We start from the raw sequence: 26,338 nt of genomic DNA on the forward strand, positions 1-26,338 counted from the left end.
ACTTTTATCATTAGAAAAGTACTGGAACGAAGCTATTGTGGCTCTGTTTGACAGTAGCTAGTTTCATCTACATAGGTCAAATAATTTAAAAATGTGCCAGAAATTCACAATTTTAGGTCGAGACAATTTTCCTTTATGTAAAACGTAGCAGTTTGCGCCATTGTAGCCTTCTTTTATGAGGTTTATAAGCTTAGGCGGGATACCTCTTTTCTGCAGTAAATTATAAATACCCGAGCATGCTTTTTAATGCTGTCCAAAGCCTTTTAAAATAGATAAAAAGTAGATGCAGTTCTGAATTAAATTCAACATATTGCCCAATAATTAACCGGATGGTATTTAAATGGTCGGCGTTTGAGCACCCATTTCGGAATACGGTTTGGGCTGAGTTTATGGAATCCTCCAGATGATCTTTGATAGGGTTGAGGATAATACCACGCCAATATCCACATTCCTTTAAGTCTCCCTTTTTACAATTATGCCATTTTCCATTCGCTCGGACAGGACTCTTGCTCCCAGACTTCAGAAATAAAAGGGAGAAGGATTTCAGCACTAAAGGTAAAAACAGAATCAGCTCGTTGCTTGCTTTCCAAATGTCAAATTATATGGGGGACGCCGGTGGAATTGCGAAAAGGCTCTGGCATTCCTTTATAATTTGGCATTTGGAAATCAAGCCAAACAAGCAACGATCTGATTCTGTTTCTACCTTAAGATTTATATCGGCTTTGTATAATTCACTTAAGCTTGGTGTTGATGCTCGTATCCTTGAATTTACATCATAGACGTTGGGATCAAAATCGATATGATGTTGTTCAGAATTAATTTCCATATTCCAAATTTTTGAAAAACTCTCGCCTACAGCGAGAATGTTGCTTTTCGTCGATGTTGAGTAGATTTCCTGCCTCATCTTTTATGGGATATTGAAGAGGTATATTGCGGTTTATCAATTCTTTGGTGACCCAAAATACCGGAGTCACCAATATTTGCTGCCTTTTCAGCTTCATTTGCCAATTTATCAATATGACTGCGTTTGTCTCTTCTGACTGAGCGCTGCACTATTCTATGGAGGGATCAATATTCCAACTCGTACTGGGCTAATGTTGCGGGACTTAGTTTTCGCACGAGAGGATTTTCTCCTTTAGCTACAAGCGATTTTGAATGATTTTCCATGTTTCGTCCGAAATCCATATTTGCCTTTATTTAGTAAGAGGACCCAGGGTATCTTTTGCGCAAGGTTATTCTTCTCCAGCTGTTAAATTTTTCGAATCGCCCATTTTTGGCATTGGAGGCAGGCTTTCTCCCTCCCAAGCCGATGAGATATGAGGTCGACATAACTCAGCTGCGGTTCTGGCGTCGACATGTAGAGTTTCCTCCCGTAAACCTTCTTATCCTACTTTGTTATTTCTAGTTGTTTTATTGTCTCTTTTATCTCGTTCAAGCTGGGAGGATTACATGGCATATTCAACGTATTTTCAGAGGCTTTTCTGAAGTTACTAATTTCTTCGAAATGTTCTTCCCATCTTTGAGTTTGTTCTAGTAGTTGTTGGTTAGTAGTCTACCATTGTTCGCTTAGAGCTTGGTTCCTAATACACCTTCGATTTGTTAGACTATATATTGTCCGGTGTAACTTTCTCATGTTGTTTTTTATGGCTGCTTCTTCGGCTGTTTTCGTCAGATCTTTTAGGTACCTTATTCTGTCTTTTTTCGAGAGTTTCTTCACTTGTTTTGCTAGTTGTTGATACTGCTCTCTCGTGATATTGTTTTTATTCAACTGCATCTTAAGTTCAACTCTTGGAGAAATGAGATTCTAAGTGTCGTCTGCTATTCAAATTTATATCTGCTTGTGTACTACGCCCAATATTTCTTCCGCAACTTGATGATATGATGTATACCCATGCGTGCTGCTGGTTTATTCGTAACTTTTCGTGTGTTTAAGTCGTCCATTAGAATCATAATGTCTCCTCTCCGAATACCATTAAGCGTAGATGCTGTTTGGGCGTAGAATTCATCTTTAACAATGTCTTAGATACCTTCTGTCTCACATTTATCTTGAAACCAATCATCATCTCACGTATTGGTTTCCATGTCTAAAACTATCTCCCCGCTTTTACTTCATCCAAATTCGTTTGTACCTAAGGCTTCGACCTTATAAGAAACCAATTGTCGTACAAGCCTCGATATTTCACAAAGAGTTCTAGGGATAGGTAATCGAAAGCAATAAAGGCTACGTACATAAGCTGCATCGCCGGGTTGCCTTGCTTGCTTCTGATAAAAGAATAAAAAAGAAAAGGGCAACCCAGTTCGAAATTTGCTCGGACTCCTTTATTCTTTTATTTTTATTATGTCAAAAATGAAGCAGGAAAGCAAGGCAACCAGGCAAAGCAGCTGATGTACCCAGGCCTTAATCGATTTTTCGAATTTTAGATTTTGATATAAAATTAGGTCTGTACGATAACCCAAACATTTGTACAAATTCGTACAAATTTTTACTGAATGCTGTTCGATAACAAAATTATCCAGCAAAAGAGAGCGAATTTGGAGAGATTTTTGGAGAGTTTTGTGACTGAGAACTTGCAAATTTTTGCTGGGAAAATTTGTCCCGCAAAAATTTGCAAGTCTGATCAGCTGACTTTTAATCACCTGTTCAATGTAAACAACTCGAAATGTTAACATTTGGATAGGATTAAAGCATTAAATAAGTAAACTGCAATTTTAAAATTTATGTTTTTGTTCCGTTTGGTTTAAAATATCAAAAGAAACAAAAACAAATTTCATACATTTTCGGAAACTGCTGACATTCTAGCAAGTTTTTGCAAATTGCTGTTCGATAACTTTCTGCAATTTTTCTTGCTTAAGAGAGTACAATTCCCTGAGAGAGGTTGCTGGAACTGACTGAGTAATTATTGCTGGGAAAGTTATCGTACACACCTATAAAAAATGCGATTTTCCGGTCTGGCGATTATTTCAGTTGTCTTAAGAGCAGTACACATTGTCAGTTTTGAATGTCGATATTTCGCAGTTATCGATAACTGTCCAACCGTCCAGCAACCACAAAACATTTTGTGGTTGCATGATGAATGACAAAAATGAACGGCCACACTAGCAAGCACCAACAAAGCTGTCATTCAAAACTGGCAATGTGTACTCAGCTTTAGACTTTTGACTGCAAAAAGACAATAAATCGAAAATCGACTTATCTATCCCTAAAGAGTTCGTACATTCCATTGCAAAATGTGTATCCTATTTCGTGTGCCAAAGGTAATAGCTGTTGTTCATTTTGCCTTGAGTTAGTCTCGTAAATCGTTATTTATTTTAGCTTAGTAGATGATTGGTCTGCTGTAGACTGTCCTAGTTGGTGGAGCTATGGGTCGTCTAAGCCGACTGATCCTTTTTTATTCGCTACTAAACATTTTAATAAAAAGGAAGTTAAACGGTTAGCCGGCTTTAAACTATTCTTTCTTGACTTGGTTATTACCCTTCTTGTTTAGTTTGTAGCGTGCTAAGACTAAAGATCTCAGCGCAAAGAGGTTTTGCCTAGCAAAGAATAATCTCTTCTGACTGTACCCTGGCAAATCCCTGACTTTACCTTGCGCCGGCATTCTATAGTAGCATCTTGTGATTTTTTAGATTTTCCTCAATTGTTTTTCCGAATGTACGCAACAAGTCGCTGCCTTAGGTCTCTTAATTGTAAAGTATTTCGGAATATGGTCCTTCGACCGAATGATGCGAAGAATTCGTTAATATAATTGTACTTACCTTGCCAAGAATTCATCATTGTAATAACGCAAGAACACCTTCGATTTTCCAATGTCCCAACCCTCCATTTTCAGACGAATCAAAAGTAGACGGCAATTTTCACGAGTTATATCAACAGTTTCATCGAAATCGAAAGCCAAAAATTTATAGCTACAAAGAAAAAAACGGAAACATAAGTAGAACATAGCTCTTCTTAGTTCAGCCCTTTTAAGTGAACTAGGTCGTTTTTAAGTTCATCCATGGTATAAGTAAAGAGGTAGATTTAAATGAAAAAAATCTATAGAACCCTTGTTTTTCTTGAATTCCTAAAACTTCAAAATAAAAGCAACAAGTGGGTTTGTTTACAATGCATTTTTTGAGCATTTTATAAAAAACGCGAAAAATGAATGAAGAGTTAAGTTTTCTCCACATAATCGAGTTGTGAATATGATAAACCGATTGTTTCAATGCAAATCTCACCAATTTCTTCCATACAAATGGTTTAAAAACAATTTTAAAAATCATTGAATTCGATTGTTTTTAAAATTGTTTGGCATATTATTCAAACACCACACATACATACACAGTTTGTTTATATTGTTTTGAAGTTTTAGGCATACTCGAATGAAAAAATTTAAATTGACATAAAGCTTTGGCTAACCTTTCTTATTAAACCATGAGTTCATCAGTTCAGTCGTTCGTCACTAAGCTTTGCTCTGAATTGTTCGATTGCAAGTTCGTTCATTTGTATACAAACACATGTGTACTTACACCGAAAAGGAACAAACAACAAAAGAATATTTTAAATAACTCCGGGTAAAAATAGGTATGGTGTGATTAAAAAGCAAGTGTGTTTGAATTTTTGAAACTTTATATTTAAAATTTTTTTTTAAGTTAAAAAAAAAATGGATGTGTTAAAATTACGAAGAATTAATTTTTAATTTGTGTCTAAAATACAAAATGTAAACAATACTCATTATCTTTACAAAGTCATCAGTTAATTCAGACGACGGCGTCACATTAAGATACGTGAGTGACGTGGTGAACTATATTGGTAATCGTTTGTTCATTAATCGTTCCTTCGTTGATCGCTCTTTTATCTATTGGTCGGTGTTCAGTGAACTACTGAACTATATCGACAGATCTAGTTCACACGCTCCTTTCAATGAATCGTTCAATTGAACTAGTTCGTTCGTGATTTTACATGTGGTAATTCTCAGCATGTAGAAAAGAAATTTTAAACCTTGATCTCTTAACTCCTTATCTCACCGACAAACTGAGAATTTCCTCATTTACATCTCCTCAATCAAGTCTATACTTTGGTTTTACTTACCGCTTAAGAAATTCCTCATATGACAAACGGCAAGAATAGCCTTGTTGACGACCAATTACGGTATCAACTACACCCAGTGCCTTCATTTGTTGTTGCACCATATCGGTATGGAATGCCCTTGGCTTGTATTCTAAATCGGCACGAATGCACCTTACAAAATGTACACCAATATTTGCATTTTGGCTAAGAATTTTGAGCATGGTCAAACATGTATAACGGAAATTGGCAGCCATTGTACGTAAATTATTGACTTGGGATATAACGCCCATTGAAAGGGTATTGAGGGTCTAAAAGAAAGAGAGCGAGTGTTTTTTTTTTTTTTTTTTTTAATATAAAAAACTTGAATTTGCCACTTACATATGACCTTCTTTGTGAATCATCAGCATGCTGGATACTTTCAAAATTCATTGTCAAATTACCAGCCTTGGTTAGTTGATTGGTGAACATAACCATAATATTTTCATCCACAGAAGAACGGAATGCCTCAATCATTTCGGGTGGTACGAAGTCTCGATTTATGTCCGTGAATGCACGTGTATCATAGACAATGCGTCCGGTGTAATGGGCCACCGAGATTTCCGTGGATGTATGTTTCTTGACAAATTGGCTATTCTTTTCCAAAACGCGATCTGGGAATCAAGAAAATAAATACTCAAAATTTGGGAATTTTATGTTGGAGCCTGGCAATTATTACCCATTATTAGGTCCTGATCTTGACTCATACGCGAAGCATCATCTATGATATAGAAGAGACCATCTGGTTTAGTTAGCAGATTGTCCAACGCTGTTTTATTGTCATAGAAATTCAAATTGATTGATGGTAGGTCATCAGCTTCCTGCAAGAAGATAAGACACATTTTCGGATTTAACACGAAGCATAAGGTTTTTAGTGTAGACACGCGCGTGTCACGCTTATTTTTGAATTTAAAGTTTAGGCGTTTAACCGAAGCAGAAGCTTTTTAGTGGAGACACGCGTGTCGCGAATTATAGATAACGTTTTCTTTTGAATTTAAACATTTGACGCGAATATAGAATTTTAAAAAGGGCACGATTGACACGAAGTTCATTCTCGTAGTTAAATTTGAGGAGAAGCAGAAGGTCTTTAGTGAAGGAAAGCGTGATACGAGAAGTGTAAACTTTAGGAATTCTATTAAAAAGCAGAAGGTCTAATGTGGAAGATCGCCTGATACGAGGAATAGTTCACGTTTATTTTTTTAATAGAAATTGGACACGATGGAGGAGTTATTTAGTTAAGACCCGCGTTACACGAAGAATGCAGGAAGAATTTGGCATTTGACACGCGTGACACGAACACAATAGTGAACTATTTTCGAATTTAAATTTTAGGCATTTGGTACGATGCAGAATGTATTCAGTGGAGGCACGAGTTGCACGAAAAATACTCCACATTTATTTTTCAATTTATATTTTATACCAGGTATCGGCACCAACACAAATGCATTGTTTGCGGCCTCACGCATGCGACTCTCTCTCGCTCTCTCCACAAACAGCGTGTGCGTTAATCAATGGTGGGCAAATTGCGAGAGACTCATGTATTTTTTTACACTTTTGTGTATGAGGCCGAGCATTTCTGCCCAACAGTGCCGTTAATGCATTGCTAAAATTAAAAATCATTGAAACAACCGACAACAGAACCTTCTTCTTTGACTTCTGAACGAAGACTGAGAGGTGGTTGTTCTGTTGTTATTCTCATCAAGGGCACGTGTGCCCCTTTTTGCCGGACATTGTTTTATACATTTGACACGATGCAGAAGGTTTTTAGTGGAGGCACGCGTGACAAGCTGACTCGTTTATGTTGATTTGTGGATTTAAACTTTTGGAGTTCGATGCGAAGCCGAAGGTTTCTGGTGGAGACATGCGTGACACGACAATAGTTTACAGTAACGTTTTGTTGCCCTGTTGTATGGAAGTGGGACAATACATTCTGTCCCGATTTTGACATTGTTTTAGATATTTTATGAAATTCAACACTACTTACCATTTCCAGCATTTCATTGACAAAGGTACGTTGATTATAATGGTACTGCATCTGTTCATTAAATGTATTGATCATCAACTGTTCCAGGCCATTGCGATTGAAGCATTCGAAACCGTACATATCATGAATGACAATGGAGTTGGTGTCGCCACTACAAAACAAAATCGCATAAATAAAATGTTCTCCCCCTCGCGCTCATTCCTCCATACTTACAATACAGCTCTGGGGAATGCCATATTCATGTTAATTTTATTTATAATCCAATCAACTAAACGAGAATAAAGCGTAGATGCCACCGCATCTCTTGCATTGCGAGCCTCATCGGTATTATATTGACGACGTTCGGCCACACCACCTTTGACCATAATGAAATTCGTCAGTGACCACATGAATTTCTTTTCATCTACGCGCAACAATTCGGCAATACGTGTTACCATTTCCGTATTATCCACCTCAGCATATTTGCCAATTGTTTTAAAACGTATATTGCCAATATTCAAAATAGCCGCTAAAACCTTTCGTACCGATTCCAATTGTTTATGATTGAAATCGAGATCTTGTAAAATCTGTTCAAATTCCTTAAAACGTTCAATATTGCCATTCGGATCATCTCGTCGATATTTAAGTTTACCCTGGGGTGCATCGGGTGGTACACGCAAGTAGCGATAGCCGCGTTCCGATTTCAAATTGTATTCCTTGAGTAGACCTTCGGCATTCAGATAGTCAAAGAAGTAATAGAAGATGTGGAAATTGTGTTGGGACCTATAAAATTGAATGAATTATTTTTTTTTTTAATCATCTGATAAACTGTAAGTGACAAATACAACTAATTTAGTGGAACTAGAAAAACCCTAAAATCTACATGTATATTTTTAATTGTATAAAGTTTTTATAAAAATTACCAAACCACCATCTTGGTTTCGGCACCTGGTCCGGTTTGAGGGCCAATGTAACCGCCACTCATCGAATAATTACTTGTTTTCTTTATATAACTTAGATCCCTGTTTACATTGTTGCTTCGAGTTGAATCAGTGGCCGAAATCAAGATCGCCTGATGATATTCGGTCAACAAGAAAAAGCAGTGGTGAAGTCCTACAAACTGCTGCGTCAGAATGAGAATCAAGTAAATAAACAGTGAGACTTTTTGGTTTCATCAACTCGGCGATTGAAGCGATTAATAAAATTCAGCGCGAAGAGTACCACGAAGAGACTTATAAGTACGTTGAAAGTCAGCAGACACGGTAGCGAAGCAGGCAGCAGAAAATAAAATTACAAAACAAGAGAATGCTCAAAATGTTTACGAATTTTGAGACAATTGTGAGAGAATTTTGGAGAGTTGTGGAGAGTTGTTTACAAGTTTTTGCAAGAAAAATTTTTCTTGTAAGAGTTTGAAAGTTTGATCAGCTGATTTAAATTCGAATGCTTTATGGCGGACTTCTTGGCAAAAACATAAACAAACGATTGGTTATTAAAATAAATAGAAATAAAAAAGGGGAAAAAATAAATAAATTTAGAAAAACGATAAAGTAAGTGAAATAACTTATTTTATTGTTAGTGGGGACTATTTTTTTATTTTATTTAAGCTTTTCCGCCAACTTCTTCTTGTTTATCAAATCAGCTGACATTTTGCAAGTGTTGGCAAATTGCTGTTCGATAACAATCTGCAAATTTTTTGCTTCGAGAGAGTAAAATTGGTGGTGAGGGGTTACTGAGAACTTTTCACTTGCGAAGTTATCGTACAGACCTTATGTTGTTAAATAGGGATCTACTTTCAATACGGTCTACTTGAAAAGGGTAAACATGTTGTAAGCAGACTGCCTTATCGTAAAAGGTCGATGGAATAAAATAGTTAGGAGTTTTCCATTGCTACATGTTGTATGTTTGTTTTAGATTACGGCGAGTAATGTAAGTTGCAGGCTTATAGGCATGTCTGCTTGCCACATTGGGTGTGTGTTATGAACTCTAAATAAGATTGTATGGAAGATGTGTTCGTACACATACATTTGTGCACTCTCTCTCTTTTCTACACACTATAGTTTAAGGAGGTTAAGTCATATTTTACTATTTAGTTACTAAGAACATTTTTACTTTTAATAAATCAGTGCGCATTTAGCATTCAACAAAGAAAGACGTTTGTGGCTTGTCTTGTTATTAGATCCTTGTTTACATTGGTCCTTCCAGCTGGATCAGTGGCCGAATCCAAAAAGAGCTGGGAAGCTGATAATGTGCTTCATAGGGAGGAAATTGGGTCAGATGGCTGGTGAAGTCTTAATATCCAAAGGGGATATTGTCCGTAGGAGAAGAGAAATTCACCATGCTGAGGCAAATGGAAACGGCGGCAAAAAGTGCTGACGAGGTGTAGAGGCTTCTTGTTCTGATCAACTGGGCGAATGTAGAAGTTAATGAAAAGCAGACTAAGCATTACAATGAGGCCATTTACACGTACGTGGATAAGCATAGGGTTGCAGCATAGAAGCTGGCAGCAAAACATAAAATGGTAAACGAGAAGATCCTCCAATTGTTTACCAAGAAAGAGGAAGTGGTGCCAATAATGTTAATTCCCAATAGGCGCATGTCTTTCGAAGAAGAAATATAATTCCTGCGCATGGATATCGACATATCGGAGTATGAAGAAGCTAAAGCCAGCCTTGAAACCAGAGTGAGCGCTCAGTGTGAGGTGATAAGAGACCTACACATGAGGGATGGAGAGGCCAAAATGGAAGGGAGAAGTGAGAAAATTGAATAATGAATTGGCTAGCGCTGAGAGAGCGCGACATGCAGCTGAATGCAAACGTGATGAGTTGGCGGCACAACTATCGGGTAAAGATGAAGCTGATTATCAACGGATGGTGGAAGGTATTAAGTAGGCTGATAATCTTTTCCAAACTATAAAAGAAATGTAAGCATCGATTACAAAGGGTAATCAATTGCAGATCTCTGGAGTGCTGAGTCAGAAGGAGACTGCGGCATGGAAAATGGTGGTGACGGCGAGCAATAAAGGCGAGGGGGCTTCAAATCTGAACCAAGATGCTGCATACGGCAGGGATGAGACTATGGAGCCATATTCCCAGGAAGAAGAATCAGTCAACAGCTCGGCACCGACCAAAAACGAGGCAGAGGCAAGAACTCTGCTAATGAAAATGGATCAATGAAGAAGGAAAAGATGGACAGCCCAAAAGAACAATCAGAACATACGGTGGCCGTGAAAGGGTTTAACCATGCTGTAGGAAACAAAGCCTTGGAGCCAGAGAAGGAAGACTTTATTCAACGCCAGAAGAAAATGATGACCGAGGCCAGAAATGTTAAGCCGTTAAAGAAGGATAACTTTCCTCGATGTTGGAAGGAGAAGATGCCCATGGCCAAAAAGGTGAAGTCGCCAGAGAAGAATGACTGTCTTCAAGGCGCGAAGAAGACTATGCCCAAGGCCAGAAATGTAAAGCCGCCGCAGAAGGAAGACGTTGCCAGAGTGAAGAAGCCGCCAGATGAGGACGACTCAGCCTGGAAGATGAAGCCTGCAGACAAAGTGGGAACGTGCCAGAACTACTGGCTGGAAAGTAGAATTTTATTTGATATTCAATTTTTTTTTTTTATTTTATTTTCAATTTTATATTTTCATATTATGTATAATATTTCATATGCATTTTTGGGCCCCCAAGATGTTCACGTAGTAAACATAGTTTATAATAAAGATAGTGAATGTCTTGGGGAGGGTTGCGAGCGTAGATTAAAGAGATTATGTTGTTAAATAGGGATCTTCTTTCAATACAGTCCTCTTGAAAAGGGTAAACATGTGGTATGCAGACCGCCTTATCGTAGGAGTCGATATAATAAAAATAGATAGGAGTTTTCCATTGCTACATGTTGTATGTTTGTTTTAGATTACGGCGAGTAATCTAATTTGCAGGCTGATAAGCATGTGCGGCATGTCTGCTTGCTACATGGGGTATGTGTTATGAACTCTCCATAAGATTGTATGGCAGATGTGTTCGTACACATACATATGTGCACTCTCTCTCTTTTCTACACACTAGTTTAAGTAGGTTAAGTCATATTTTATTATTGAGTTACTAAGAACATTTTTACTTTTAATAAATCAGTGCGCATTTAGCATTCAACAAAGAAAGACGTTTGTGGCTTGTCTTGTTATTAGATGCCTGTTTACATTGATCCTTCCAGCCGGATCAGTGTCCGAATCCAAAAAGAGCTGGAAAGCTGATAATGTGCCTCACAGGGAGGAAATTGGGTCAGCTGGCTGGTGAAGTCTTAATATCCAAAGGGGATATTGTCCGTAGGAGAAGGGAAATTCACCATGCTGAGCCAAATGAAAACGGCGGCAAAAATTGCTGATGAGGTGGAGAGGCTTCTTGTTCTGATCAACTGGGCGATTGAAGAAGTCAATGAAAATCAGACTAAGCATTACAATTAGGCCATTTACACGTACGTGGATAAGCATAGGGTTGCAGCATAGAAGCTGGCAGCAAAACATAAAATGGTAAACGAGAAGATCCTCCAATTGTTTACCAAGACAGAGGGAGTGGTGCCAATAATGTTAATTCCCAATAGGCGCATGTCTTTCGAAGAAGAAATATAATTCCTGCGCATGGATATCGACATATCGGAGTATGAAGAAGGGAAATTGAAAGTCAAGAACAATATTTTGGAAATTGACCTTGAAAAAGCTGAAGAAGCTAAAGCAAGCCTTGAAACCAGAGTGAGCGCTCAGTGTGAGGTGCTATGAGACCTACACATGAGGGATGGAGAGGCCAAAATGGAAGGGAGAGAATTGAGAAAATTGAATAATGAATTGGCTAGCGCTGAGAGAGCGCGACATGCAGCTGAATGCAAACGTGATGAGTTGGCGGCACAACTATCGGGTAAAGATGAAGCTGATTATCAACGGGTGGCGGAAGGTATTAAGTAGGCTGATAATCTTTTCCAAACTATAAAAGAAATGTAAGCATCGATTACAAAGGGTAATCAATTGCAGATCTCTGGAGTGCTGAGTCAGAAGGAGACAGTGGCATGGAAAATGGTGGTGACGGCGAGCAATAAAGGCGAGGGGGCTTCAAATCTGAACAAAGATGCTGCATACGGCAGGGATGAGACTATGGAGCCATATTCCCAGGAAGACGAATCAGTCAACAGCTCGGCACCGAACAAAAACGAGGCAGAGGCAAGAACTCTGTTAATAAAAATGGATCAATGAAGAAGGGAAAGATGGACAGCCCAAAAGAACAATCAGAACATACGGTGGCCGTAAAAGGGATTAACCATGCTGTAGGAAACAAAGCCTTGGAGTCAGAGAAGGAAGACTTTATTCAACGCCAGAAGAAAAAGATGCCAGAGGCCAGAAATGTTAAGCCGTAAAAGAAGGATAACTTTCTTCGATATTGGAAGGAGAAGATGCCCATGGCCAAAAAGGTGAAGTCGCCAGAGAACAATGACTGTCTTCAAGGCGCGAAGAAGACTATGCTCAAGGCCAGAAATGTAAAGCCGCCGCAGAAGGATGACGTTGCTAGTGCCAGCGTGAAGAAGCCGCCAGATGAGGACGATTCAGCCTGGAAGATGAAGCCGGCAGACAAAGGTGGAACGTGCCAGAACTACGGGCGAGTAATCTAAGTTGCAGACTGATAAGCATGTGCGGCATGTCTGCTTGCCACATGGGGTGTGCGTTATGAACTCTCCATAAGATTGTATGGCAGATGTGTTCGTACACATACATATGTGCACTCTCTCTCCCTTTTCTTCACACTAGTTTAAGCAGGTTATGTCATATTTTACAATTTAGTTACAAAGAACATTTTTACTTTTAATAAATCAGTGCGCATTTAGTATTCAAGAAAGAAAGAAGTTTGTGTCTTGTCTTGTTATTATATCCCTGTTTACAGGCACTCTTTTACAGCATTTCCATATTGATATATGTACCTAACTTCAATTTAAATTCAGTTCGAATTTGGGCATTAAGAATGTGGGTAATGCACGAATTAATTTGAATTAAGGCAGTTAATGCAACTTAACGCAGCCGTCTGGGCCGTCTAGGGCATAAGAAGATTCGGTTAAGGAAAACATTGACAATGTTAAGTGATGAAAGAGAACGTGAGATGGCCCTGGAAAGAAACTCCCTCCACCAGAAGTTGAAACAAATCTGAGCGCACATTGGCAACATTGCATTGAATATGAATCTTCTAGTTGAACTGAAAAAAATGAAATACATACATATGTCAGCATTAGCCTTGATGCTAAAGATTAAGGATTTAGAGTCCAAAAGAACACTCTATAAAGTTGACAAAAAAAGTGGAGGAGCAATAACAAACAGTATTGGAGTCCTACAAACTATCACCCAAGTCTGGAGAATGTCCTTAACGAAAGGGATAGTCAACGATGAAATAGAGGGAATTTTTGGTATCATCAACTCGTTTAATTGACCGAGTTTGAACAGTATCAGATTTATGATACGTTGAAAGTCAGCGGGATGCAGCAGATAACAAGACTGAGCTGCGAAAAACGGTAATGCAAGCGAACATATGGCGAAATTGAGGGAAATGAATATAAAACTTCTAATTGACCTGAACAAAGCTAAGGATGTCAATGGTAGGCTTGAGGCTAAAGTGAGCGCTCAATGATTCGAGACCTCTAGGATGTAGAGGAAACTCCACGGAGATAACAAACAAGAGGAGACTCAACTAAAATCACATACAAAAAATTAAAAAGAAGATGACTTAATGCTAATGACTGTATTCAATGTTTCAAGATGAAGCTGCCACAGTGGGATAACCGAAAGAAAAACTCCAGAAGAAAGACCTGTGGGATTTCGAATATATAGAACGCCGTTTACAACACTTTTTAAAATAATACCAATTTATAGAATACTTCAGATGACGTTCTGTCTATAGAAGACCTTTAAAATGTATTCTCTCTGTATAAACTGAAATGTTGTATATACTTTTGGGTGAGATTTGGCCTCTGGAAAATGAACTTTTTAAAAACACATTTTGAAAATTATCATCGCTCCAGCAGGCAAAGAAAGTATTGAACTATTCAGTGATCTTGTATTCTTGTGCATTCGACTGTGTATCACAATAAAGTTCATGACCACAAACACACATGTCGTTGCGCTCAAAGGGTAGAATAGGCCACTTGAATGATGGGACAAGCAGTATATACTGTTCTCTATTTATTATTATAATAGATAAGAATTATTGTAGTGTTGAATTAGGTTAAGTTACATTTTCATAAGTAGAATTTTATTAAACAAAACGAGCCTTACGAGCACTCACTAAGAAGACACCTCCGTGTCTTTTCATCTTTAAACTATTTGTAGATAATTTTGAGAAAGTCGCCAATCTGTAGAAGTCCTTTCGAAACTATCTATCTACTATTGCGTAAGATTAATAGAAGGTCTCCCGGCTATTTAAGAAAGACATTCACCTTCTACCTGTAGATGATTTTAAGAATATCATCAATCTGTAGAAAACTTTCAGAAACCCTTTTATCCTTTTAGGTTTTATGGTAAATATAATTCGGCCATGCAATAATTGTGTCGAAGGTAAAATTAATGATGGAAAACCCTTTTAGATCCATGTAATAATTGTGTCGAAGGTGAAATCAATTATGGAAACCCCTTTTAGACCCCCTAAAAATAATTGTTGCCTCGTAATTAACTAAATGTGTGTTGCTAAAACATCTGAAATACTTACATATCCGATGTGGTGACTCGTAACTTCTCCAACATATACATATTATAAACAGCTCCGGACATTTTACCCGTCTTGCCGAATGTCAAAAAGTATTGCATAACACAACGAGTCGAATCGTTATTGATGGGAGTGCCAGCATTAACGAGGGCCATTATCACCTTATTGCCATTTTCAACACGTTCCGTGGCACCCCGATTACCGGCACCCAAATAGCAAAGATGTTTTATCAAGTGCTTGACATTCGTCGATTTGCCCGAATAACTCTCCCCTGAAAAGACAATATGTTGGGGTTCTTTGTGATGTAACATATCCTGATAGGCGGTATCGGCAACAGCAAAGATGTGTGGTAAATTTTCCGATCTAGATTTACAGTTATACTTGGCATGGAATTCCGGTGGGAATTCATTTTGCAATTCATTCGAATTCAATGAAAGTAGAATATCGCCAATGAAGGAATACGATTGACCTAGTTCCATGCGGCTGCGTAGACATTCTAAGACAACATCATCGGCAGGATTTTCAATGGCAGCCAAATCTTCTTGGTACATACGTTCCGGTTTGCCCTCGAAATGTTTGAGAAAACCACGATCTACAAGTACTTCAGGTTCACGATAGAATTGGGCTTCACGGCTAAGTTCCAAAAGTTCGGCAATGTCATTGCGCATCTAGGAGGGAAATAATATTTCATGTCATTTGCGACAAACAGTAGATTTGATTAAAGCTCACCTCATCATCATTATCGAAAAGTTCATTGAGGAAAGGATGTTCCACCATTTCGACCATCATGGGTCTATTTTCCTGATTCTTTTCCAAGCATTCGGCAATAAAATCGATTAGCTGTTGAGACCAATTGCTGGGCTTGAACAGGGTTGGGGGTGGATTGCGCACAATTTGGAAAAGGGCACGTGAGGGATGCATGTCGGCAAATGGTGGCTTGCCATCGGCCAATTCAATGGTGGTGATGCCCAAGGCCCAGACATCGGCACGAGTGGTAATCTCGGGATCTCCTAAAATGAGATGGAATTGAAAAATGTATAATGTTTGTTAATTTTTTCGGAGCATACTGGAATCTTGGGCCATGACAACTTCGGGAGCCATCCAGCAGGGAGAACCAATGCAGGTACCGCGTTTGCCCAAAGTCGAATCCACTTGTCGTGATAAACCAAAATCACAAAGTTTAACATTGCCCTGCTTGGTGAAGAGTATATTATCTCCCCTTATGTCACGATGCAAGATATGATTGCGATTTAGTTCCACAGCTGCCCTGCAGGTTTCTCTTATTATATAGGCAATATGCTCTTCACGCATACGCCTATCCAGCTTCAGTAAACGATTTACCAATTCGGCAGCAGTTCCGCCACCACAGTACTGAAAAAGAAACAACATTTTCTCATTTTAAATTTAGCCACCTCACAAGTCATTACTTACCTCCATGGCAAACCATATTTCATCGGGCCCATTGCCTTTCTCCAGCTTATAGGCTCCATAGAACTCCGGTAAATTGGGACTATTGCAGTAATCCCTCAGGGTGCGATATTCCTCCTCAATGGCCACTTGATGTTCTTCATCGTAGTGTTGAATCTTCAAGGCCACCATGCGATCCAATTCAAGCTCCTTGGCCCGAAACACCTTGCCACTGACACCCTGGGCAATTTCTTCATAGATTTCGAATTTATCGGTCGGATCCGGTAATTGGGTATAGGGCAAATACATGGCGATTCGTTTTTCTCGTTGCAGATGATTTGTTGAAAAATGAATTTATTTTTTTATTTGCAGAACAGATTTCCTCGGTTATCTACAAGTAGAAAAGTCGAAAGAAAACGTCCTAACGCTATTAGCTTCTAAACTTAAGTGTTTGATTCGCAATTGTCGCTGGCAGTACTTTGCCTAAATGCTGGGTCAAAAAATGTTGAATTTTGTTTTTGTTTTCTGTAATCTCATTAAAATTCGCTTTGCGTAACATATGCAGAAGCCCTAGCAGCGCCAGAACGCTTTAAACCTCTCATTGACAGCAATTTCGATGTTCTTTCTTTCGGCGATTTACAACATTTTCGTTGGCAATGAATGGAGGAGGGCGGACGATTGATGGTTCAGCGTGCTGTACAAGGTGTAAATGGTGTCAAAAACACACGACACGTAATTGGTTTAGTTTGAATACAATAAGAATTTCCTTGGAAAGACAAATACAACTAACAATGCAAGAATGAATGTAAATTAAAGCTATCTTTAATCCATATGGGGATTTTTTGCGTTTGCTCTGTACAAATACTACCACTGCAAGTAAAGTACGTATGTTTGCTCCTTCCAATGGCCATGGCAACAGGATCGAATATGGTAGACCAACATCTACTCGTAAAAAATCATGATTGCTGAAGGCAAATTAAAAGTCCAACCAAGAGCCAGAGGTTTTGGCAACAAAATTTCAAAGTTAAGTTGGAAACTCACTATTGGTACTTTTACAACAAATCTTCAGGGAGCCATAGTTCTCCTAGTTTGGGTATTAGAGCGATCTCCCTTCCATTCTGTACAGATCATCCAATGAAATCTGTTCGGCGCCCACTGTAGGGAGATATTTCCAATCCCTGTCCTATAAATCTTCTCAGAGCATTTGTTCGCAGAATGCGGATCGTAGAGTGTATAGCAAATATCTTTGCATTTTTTTTCCTGTAAATAAATTCGCTCAGTTCGGATCCTGGTGAGAACTTTGCAATAAGGAAGAAACACAATTAAATACGCCGCCTTTTCACGCTCAGTTTCATGTAAAAGAATAAAGGCCAAGTAGGTAATGCCTAATTCAAATGAATAAGGCAACATTTGAATTGTCTTTAATCTTTTACATGAAACTGAGCGTGAAAAAAGTCACGTATTTCATTCTGTTCACATCTTTACTCTATCACATGCTCTCTACAAGCAACAACTGTGTGGCCTAACTAGCAACAAGGTAAGCAGGCTGTAATAGAATGTGTTCACGGAAGAACATATTAATTTTCTAATAAAGATAGTGAATGTCTTGGTGGGGATTGCGTGGTAGATTAGAGATCATTTTGTTAAATAGGGATCTAGTTTAAATACAGTCCACTTGAAAACGGTAAACATGTGGCAAGCAGACCTCCTTATCGTGAGAGGTCGTTAGAAGAAAGGAGATAAAAATTTCCATTCCCACATATGGTATGTCTGAAATAGATTGGTACAGGCAATCTATGAGCAGTCTAATAACCATGTGGTTGCTTGCTACATGTATGGGCATGTAAGAAAAGAGTATTTTACGACATCTCCATAAGGGGTAGTTTACACTATATGTAAATGTCATATTACATGAAATTTTCCATCATTATATAGTCGCTAATATGTGCAATATTGGGGATTTTCCTCACGCAATTTACTTTGTGCGTCCACACCAGCAAAATTGTAATAAAATTACTTCTCCATATTCCCGGCGTGGCTAGATATGGAATGTTTTTATTCCGTGTCATATGACATTGATAGATAATGTAAACTACCTCTAAGATTGTATGGCAGATGCGTTCGTACACATATGTGCACTCTCACTTTCTCTTTTCTACACACTAGTTATGTAGGTTAAGTAATATTTTACTATTTAGTTCTTAAGAAAAATTTTACTTTTAATAAACAGTGCATGTATAGCATTCAAAAAGGAAAGAGGTGTTTGCTTTCCTCAAGTCTACGGATCCTTATTTACATTGGTCCTTCGAGCCGGATCAGTGGCCGACACCAACGATCTGGAAAGCTGACAATTTGCCTCACAGGGAGGAAATTGGTGAAGTTTTAATATCCAAGAGAGGACATTGTCCGTAGGGGAAGGGACATTCACCATGCTGCGGCAAAACGAGATGACGGCAAAAAATGAGAAAGAAGTGGAGAGGCTTCTTGGTCTTCTCATCTGGGCTATTGAGGGGATCAATGAAACCCAGTCTGAAGACTTCCACGAAGAGATTTGTGAGTACGTCGAGACTCAACGGTCTGCAGCATCGAACCTGGCAGTTGAAAACAAAATGGTAAGGGAGAAAATGCTCCAACTGTTTACCAAGAAGGATGAGCTGGTGAGACAGGTTGTAAAAGAGATGGTCGGAAGGATGAAATTTCCCATAATACCCCTGTAATTGGAGGAAGAAGAACGAAGGAGAACACAGAAAATAGACACCACGTACCAGGTTATATGGAAATTGGAGCGTAAAATTGCGAAATCGAGAGCCATGAACAGGATTCTTGAAATGTATCTGAAGAAAGCTGAAGAGGCTAAAGTAAGTCTTGAAGTCGGAGTGAACACTCAGTGTGAAGTTATTCGAGACCTACACGCTAAAGATGAAGAGGCCAGAGAGGAAGTCCAAGGCTTAAAAATGCAAGTAGATGAGCTTGCATCAGAATTGGATGAAGAGCGAATGGAACGCAAGGCCGCATTGGCGACCATGAAGAAAATGGAAGCTAAGATTATGGCCATGGAGGAAGCCATGAAATCGTACAAAGACGAGACGGAATACGCAGTGAAACTTGTCAAGACTCTTAATGAGCAAGCCAAGAATGCTTTGCATGAGGCTGAGGAATCTAGGGAAGCTAAGGAAGAATTAATAGCGGCTAACCTGGAGGCAGAACGCGCAGTCAAGGCTTCGAGAGCAGAAAGGCGGAAATTAAAAGAAGAGTTGACTGCCTCTGATAGAGCACGTTGTAGAGCTGAAACGGATCGCGAAGAGTTGGTAGCAAAGCGTGTGACCAATGAGAATGCAGCGATTGACTATCAAACCCTGGAAAAGGCGCATTGTGCTAGAGATGCTGGACAAAGCAATGAAGAAGGCACATATCCGCAAGACGAAAATGGACTACTGTTGAGTGAACAGCAGTAAAGTGGTGTACTGAAGGTGGTTGCAGCGGAAACATCGAGAAGTATGGAATCAGGTCACACTGCTGTCATGATAGCCAAGGCAACTAAAGGGCCAAAGATGGATGACTGTCTTCAAGGCCGGAGGAAGACTATGCTGAAGGCTAGAGAAGTGAAGCTGCCAAAGAACGAGTTACGGCCTCCTAGAATTAAGGCGCAGCTAAATGAAAATGGTTCAGCCTGAAAGATAAAGCCAGCAGACAAAGGTGGAACGTACAAGAGAGACTGGATGGAAAGATGGAGAAGCTTCCTGGGTGTTGTTACTTAGATTGCTGCTACAATAATATTGATTGAATTTAGAATTTTAGTTGATATTTCTAATTTTGATGTTATAAAATAATTTTGGTTATATTTCATAAGCATTTTTGGGTCCCCAACATGTTCACGGAAGAACATATTAACTTTCTAATAAAAATAGTGAATATCTTGGTGAGGGTTGCGTGGTAGATTAGAGATCATTTTGTTAAATAGGGATCTTGTTTAAATACAGTCCACTTGAAAAGGGTAAACATGTGGCAAGCAGACCTCCTTATCGTGGGAGGTCGTTAGAAGAAAGGAGATAAGAATTTCCATTCCCACATGTGGTATGTCTGAAACAGATTGGTACAGGCAATCTATGAGCAGTCTAATAACCATGTGGTTGTTTGCTACATGTATGGGCATGTAAGATAAGAGTATTTTACGTCCTCTCCATAAGATTGTATGGCAGATGCGTTCGTACACATATGTGCACTCTCACTTTCTCTTTTCTAATATTTTACTATTTAGTTCTTAAGAAAAATTTTACTTTTAATAATCAGTGCATGTATAGCATTCAAAAAGGAAAGAAGTGTTTTCTTTCTTTAAGTCTATAGATCCCCATTAACAGAATGAAAATCATGTCCGAAATCTTTCATAGAATATGTCATGCGTAAGTCCCGCTCCACACTAGCGTGAATTTCATTAAAAAATTTCATGAAATTAAGCGTTCTTAAATCGAATTCCCCACTACAGCAATTTTATGATTTTTCTCTACTATCTAGAGACGCAATTTTTAAATGAAATCACTAAAGTGTGGACCGGGACTAACATATTCTATGAAAGATTTCGGACAAGATCTAGAAACTTGGCTGTTATACAAGGCAATGGCTAAGGTAGAGGTCCTATTTTTGTGTCTTGTGGACTTCAATACTCAAGGGACGGGGATATTTATTGGAAGAGTACCACTTGGTGAGGTTTTCGGAATATTCGGGTCAACAGCGAGAAAAGTACGGAGAGTGAAATTATGGCGTTGTAACCAAGACTACAAAAAGTTTTAATGGACAATTCTGGATCCATGACGTTAAGTTGCGCTAAAGCGCAAATGTGTTGCACTTTTGTAGAGGATGTACCTGACGGAATGGACTTCTTTCGTTTTAGTTGTCCAGTCATTATACCCTCAGCATTTATGCTAACGAGGGTATATACACTTTCATACACAACATAGAACGAAGTCTTACATGGCTGAATTACTCAGGAAATATGCCCAAAACTGAGGCTGAGGTTTATTTTTGCAACAGTTTAAAATGTGATGCTGTCTGACCTGGGAATCGTGTAAGGTGGATGTGTCTACCATTTCAGCTCGGTGTTACTCAAAATATTAAGGTCCAAATTTTGGACCAATTCGGCTGATCCGTTCGAGAGTTATCGTGAGCTCCAGTCAGACAGACATAAGAAATATACATTGGGTCAAGAGAAGTCTCTGTGGCGGTAAAAGATAGGACCTTGATGATATTGTGACTGAAGACCAAAAAGCTACCCGTTCGTATTGGTACAGATCATAATAATAGTTTAGAACAACGCGTTAATTCCGTTCGGATGTTATTGTGCCCAACAGGCAGCCAGACCCACATGTCTTAAACCATTATTTCGATTAGGCACATATTTTCCATATCCAATATCTCAGATATCTCAATATCAGAACAATATCCAAGAATTGGATTTGATTAAGTTGGATATAGTCTAAATATGGTCATGCCTTACTGATAGTTATTGTGTCCCCCATCCATTTAATTTTTTGACCCTTTTTAGCTTTCGGGGGTCATTATCTCTGCAGGTAAAAATTTCAAAACGATCCGAGAAGAACCTTTGTATAAGTTTTAAATGTTCTGACAAATTTTCCGAGCTGAGTCAATCTCTCTCTGAAAATCCATTAGAAATCCATATTTGGAGCTCTCTCTTTCTGGTTGTTCGTAATTATACCCTCAGCATTTATGCTAACGAAGTCATACGGGCAAAATGTGCCTCATCAAAATAATGGTTTTAGACCCCAAGTATATTTGGACGAAATGTGTTGCAGACAATTTGGAGTAGATTTCGCAATGTCCGTCCGTCCGTCTGTCTGGCTGGAGCGCACAATAACTCTCGACAATGGATCACAAGATTCGAATGGACCAACCGATTCGGTCCAAAATTTGGCTTTCGTAATATTATGCCCAAACTTAGCTTAAGTTCGAAGATGGGCTATATCGCTCCACTGCTTCTGGTACCTCCCCCAAAAAAGTTAAAAATATTTGGAGTAGATTTTGCGCTGGAGCGGTCCAAAATTTGGCTTTTGTAATATTTTTTGGGTGCACTCATTGATATGAGAGAAGTCTCCCTTGTTTGTGGAACAATGGTATGCACACCCGCCTTGCACGCTGAAGGTCGTGGGTTCGATTCCCCGGCCAAGCAACATCAAACAATTTTCAAAGGTGGCAAAATACCCCTCAGTAATGTTGGCGACATTTCCTGAGTACTTCAGCCATGTAAAACTTCTCTACAAGTGGTGTCTTAAGACACGCCGTTCGGACTCGGCAATAAACAGTAGGTCCCATATCATTGAGCTAATATGAATCGGCGTGCACTCATTGATATGAGAGAGATGTTTCCGTGTCCCATCTGGGATGTTTGTGGAACAATTATTATTATAATATTTTGTTCAAACTTAGCTTAAGTTCGGACATGGATTATATCGGTCGACTCCTTCCGGTACCTCACCAACAAAAGATCGAAAATGTTCGGAAAAATTGTGCGCACGATAACTTTTGAAGGAAGTAACTGATTTGATCCATACTTTGCACATCGTGAAATTTCTACTAGACTTAGATGAGGTTCCAATATGGACTCAATCGGTTTACTCCTTCGGCTACCTTCCACACAAAATTTCGGATAAGTTCAGATTAGGACTTGCTCTCGAATTGCTTTCATTTTTGTTGCAACAACTTGTATTCACTTTCCCCCTTACGACGGTACAAGTTTCATCAGGGGCAAGTCCACACTTCCTGAGAAAATGACCGGAAAGGTCAAGATAACTCACGAACGGATCTGTCGATTCGGTCCAAAATTTGGCCTTCGTAATATTTTATCAAAGCATAGTTTAAGTTCGAAGATGGGCTATATCGGTCCACTCCTTCAGGTACCTCCCCCACAAAAGTTCAAAAATGTTCGGAAAAGTTGTGCGCACAATAACTCTTGAAAGGAGTGACCGATGTAATCCATACTTTGCACATCCTAATATATCTACCAGATATACATCAGGTTCGAATATGGACTGTATTTATCTACTCCTTCTGGTACCTCTCACACAAAATGTCGGATAAGATCACTTTAAGACCTGCTTTCGAATCACTTTGATTTTTGTTGAAGCGATTTGCGTTTGCTACCTTCATTACGACGGAAAAACTTTTTTCAGGGGCAAGTCCATAGGGTTTCCAAAGGTGTAAAAAACCCCTATGTCACCATATGTGGCGGTCGGAGAGCACGATTACTCTCGAACTGTTCAACCGATTTGGTCCAAACTTTGGATCTCCTAATACTTTGTCAAAATTAATTTAACTTTTAAAATGGCCCATATCGGTCCTCCATAAGGGTATCTCCACAAAAGTTCAACATTTGTGTCTTAGTGCAGTTAATTCATAATCCACATTTTTGTCAGCAAGTTCAAATGTCCAAAAAGTGCCACAAAATTCTGAAGAGGCCTTAAATACATTCGATCTGTCCGAAAGTTTCACTTTACATTGGCTGAGGATATATATTTTTGTCAGGTACCAAATCCGCAACACGTTTGAGCTTTAATTCAAATATATATTTTTATCGGAAAGTTTATACTCCCACAAGGGGACACACTATCTGAAAAACCCCTAATACATAATTATTGGAGAAAATAATTTTTGTTACGTAGCCGATAATCCGATAATTCGACATTATCAATTCAATTCAAACTTGCCGAGAAGAAGTAGTACGAAAAATTTATGTTTGTTGTTTAAAAACAAATCCTTAAATAATATATTTAAAACTTGGATTCATTTTTACAGCGCCCAAAATTTCTTTTTGAAAATATATATATGTGTATATATGTGTATATTTGTTTCAAAACATATTTATTAATCTTTAATTTCCTTTATGGATCCTAAAAGGATCATTGGGACGATCTGTGTTATCCTTTATATCGCCAAAACTTTATATATATTTTTTTCAAAACTTGGTTTAAAATAAATATCCTTTTGTTAAAGCAGTTGTTTAAATCTTTTTTTCTCTGCAGTTTTAAAATTTCACAATTATTACGTATATCCCTTGTTTATCCTTAATTTGTTTTCTTTTATAATTGTCACTTGTTTTAATTAGCTTAATTTAATTAGCGTTTCATATTATGTTCATAACAGTAATTTGTTCACACACTATTTTCTTTTAATAATTTTTTTATTGATTTTCCATCAAAGGATCTTTACCCTTTTTTGTAAAATCCTTTTTGTTCACAAATATTCACAACTCCAAAATTCCTTAGTCCTTCCTTGCGATTTGTATCCTTTCCGTTATCAGGGGATTTTTTTTATTTTATCCGACCGAGCGTGCAGTTCAAACTGCAGCTAAAAACAAACTGAACACTTTCAAAATCAAATGGGAGACATGTAGTATTGGACCGGCCGAATAAAAAGTACATTGGCCGACCGAATAATGAAACCTTATATAAGTTGGAAAATAATTACACTAAGAGAAATTTCAGACAGTCTTTTAGTCACCTTATCACAGTTATTGTGGTGGCCAAGCAAAGTAACGCCAGACTAGAGCATTGAACGATTGGCGCCCAATCAAAGGTTAATTGCATTAGGGATTAGGCGAATGAGAATATGACAAAGAAAATGCAAAAAAAAGAGGCGGAAGGTAGGCAGACAATATAAAAAAATGTTGACACGTTCTGTAAAACAATTCACACGACACAGACTAGAATTGTTGTCTCTGTTTTGCATTACATTTTTGTCATTGAAATAAAATAGAATGATTTTCTTTATGTACAGGTATTTGTGCGCCAGAAGGGAAGCATTAGAACACAAACAGTATATGTGTTGAATTTTTGCAATATTATCCAGACGATTTTATAGTAATTTGAGTTTAGGATTCTGAATGGGTGACTCAGGGGATGGAAGATAGCAAGGAACGGTCCTGACCGGCTTTAACATGGCAAAACCCATGATTTATCTTGGTCCCTCTCTCATCTCAAGTGGACACTGACCTCCCCGTGGTGTCACCTAAGGAACTGCCTTTAACACCCGTTAAAGGTAGTGAGCTAACATGTGCCGTGCGTTCACCCATAAGAACGTTAAAAACTTGGGTTTGGGCGTCGGGTTAGTAACCCTACCCTAGAAAAAAGAGCCTACTATGAAAAAAACGAAAGAAAAGAAAAACAAACCCCTCTAAATTTGACGAACCCCGCAAACGTTTTAAGGACCATGATATGCGAATCTGCACCTGGAATGTTCGCACTCTTCATTGAGAATGTGCAGTTTACGCATTGGCAGATGTACTGGAAAAGTACAAGGCCGACATTACTGCCATACAGGAAATACGATGGAACGGGAAAGGCGTCACAACAACACCTAAAGTTGACGCACTGTATTACAGCTGCCATGACACAAAGCACGAGTTTGGTTGCGGATTTGTAGTTGGTCGGAGGTTAAAATATCTGGTCTCCAGCTTCATTCCAGTGAATGAAAGGCTCGCTGCAATTCGATTAAAAGCAAAATTCTTCAACATCAGCTTTATTTGCGCTCATGCTCCCACTGAAGACAAGGACGAACAGACCAAATATATATTTTACGAGCGCTTATAGGAAACTTATGACCGTTGCCCTGTCCATGACATTAAAATTTTACTAGGCGATTTTAATGCCAAAATTGGAAAGGAGAATATCTTTGGCCCAACAGTCGGGAAATTCAGTCTCCACAGTGAAACATCTGACAATGGCATGAGGCTGATAGACTTCGAAGCGGCAAGAAACATGGTAGTTAGCAGTACCAGATTTAAGCATCTCGATATTCATAAGGGCACCTGGCTGTCGCCAGATCAAAGAACAAGAAATCTAATTGATCACGTTGTGATAGATGGAAGACATGCATCATGCGTGTTGGATGTACGATCGTTCCGAGGTGCACAAAAAGACTCGGACCACTACCTTGTTGCAGCAAAGGTACGTACCAGATTAAACGTAGCAAACAAAGTGCGAACAGACCCAACACGGAATTTGGACATCGATAAGCTGCAATCACAACAGATAGCCACAGCATATTCCACTCAACTGGCCCAACTGCTTAATCAAAGCACTCCTCGTTCCGATAACATATCAGGACGATGGCAAAACATTGCCCACTCCATGCGAAAAGCCGCAAAATCAGTACTTGGATACCAGA

At 38.7% G+C, this 26,338-nt stretch overlaps 1 protein-coding gene across 1 annotated transcript in view; it reads right to left on the reverse strand.

Moving 5' to 3' along the window:
* ninaC (STKc_myosinIII_N_like and MYSc_Myo21 domain-containing protein ninaC) overlaps positions 1-24,693 on the reverse strand; it is a 37,769-nt gene extending 13,076 nt beyond the window's left edge. The window contains exons 1-11 of the mRNA XM_073971507.1: positions 24,383-24,693; positions 16,190-16,556; positions 15,826-16,129; positions 15,488-15,768; positions 14,762-15,426; positions 7,278-7,826; positions 7,065-7,215; positions 5,760-5,901; positions 5,423-5,694; positions 5,066-5,352; positions 3,754-3,903 (exon numbers count right to left, since the gene is read on the reverse strand). Of these exons, the coding sequence (XP_073827608.1) occupies positions 3,754-3,903; positions 5,066-5,352; positions 5,423-5,694; positions 5,760-5,901; positions 7,065-7,215; positions 7,278-7,826; positions 14,762-15,426; positions 15,488-15,768; positions 15,826-16,129; positions 16,190-16,474 (3,086 nt within the window). The 5' untranslated portion in view covers positions 16,475-16,556; positions 24,383-24,693. The remainder of the gene's footprint in view (positions 1-3,753; positions 3,904-5,065; positions 5,353-5,422; positions 5,695-5,759; positions 5,902-7,064; positions 7,216-7,277; positions 7,827-14,761; positions 15,427-15,487; positions 15,769-15,825; positions 16,130-16,189; positions 16,557-24,382) is intronic.
* Between the last annotated feature and the right edge of the window lie 1,645 nt (positions 24,694-26,338).

Source organism: Musca autumnalis, unplaced genomic scaffold, assembly GCF_047663935.1.
Source record: "Musca autumnalis isolate F117 unplaced genomic scaffold, ASM4766393v1 scaffold_2, whole genome shotgun sequence".
Lineage (NCBI taxonomy): Eukaryota > Metazoa > Arthropoda > Insecta > Diptera > Muscidae > Musca > Musca autumnalis.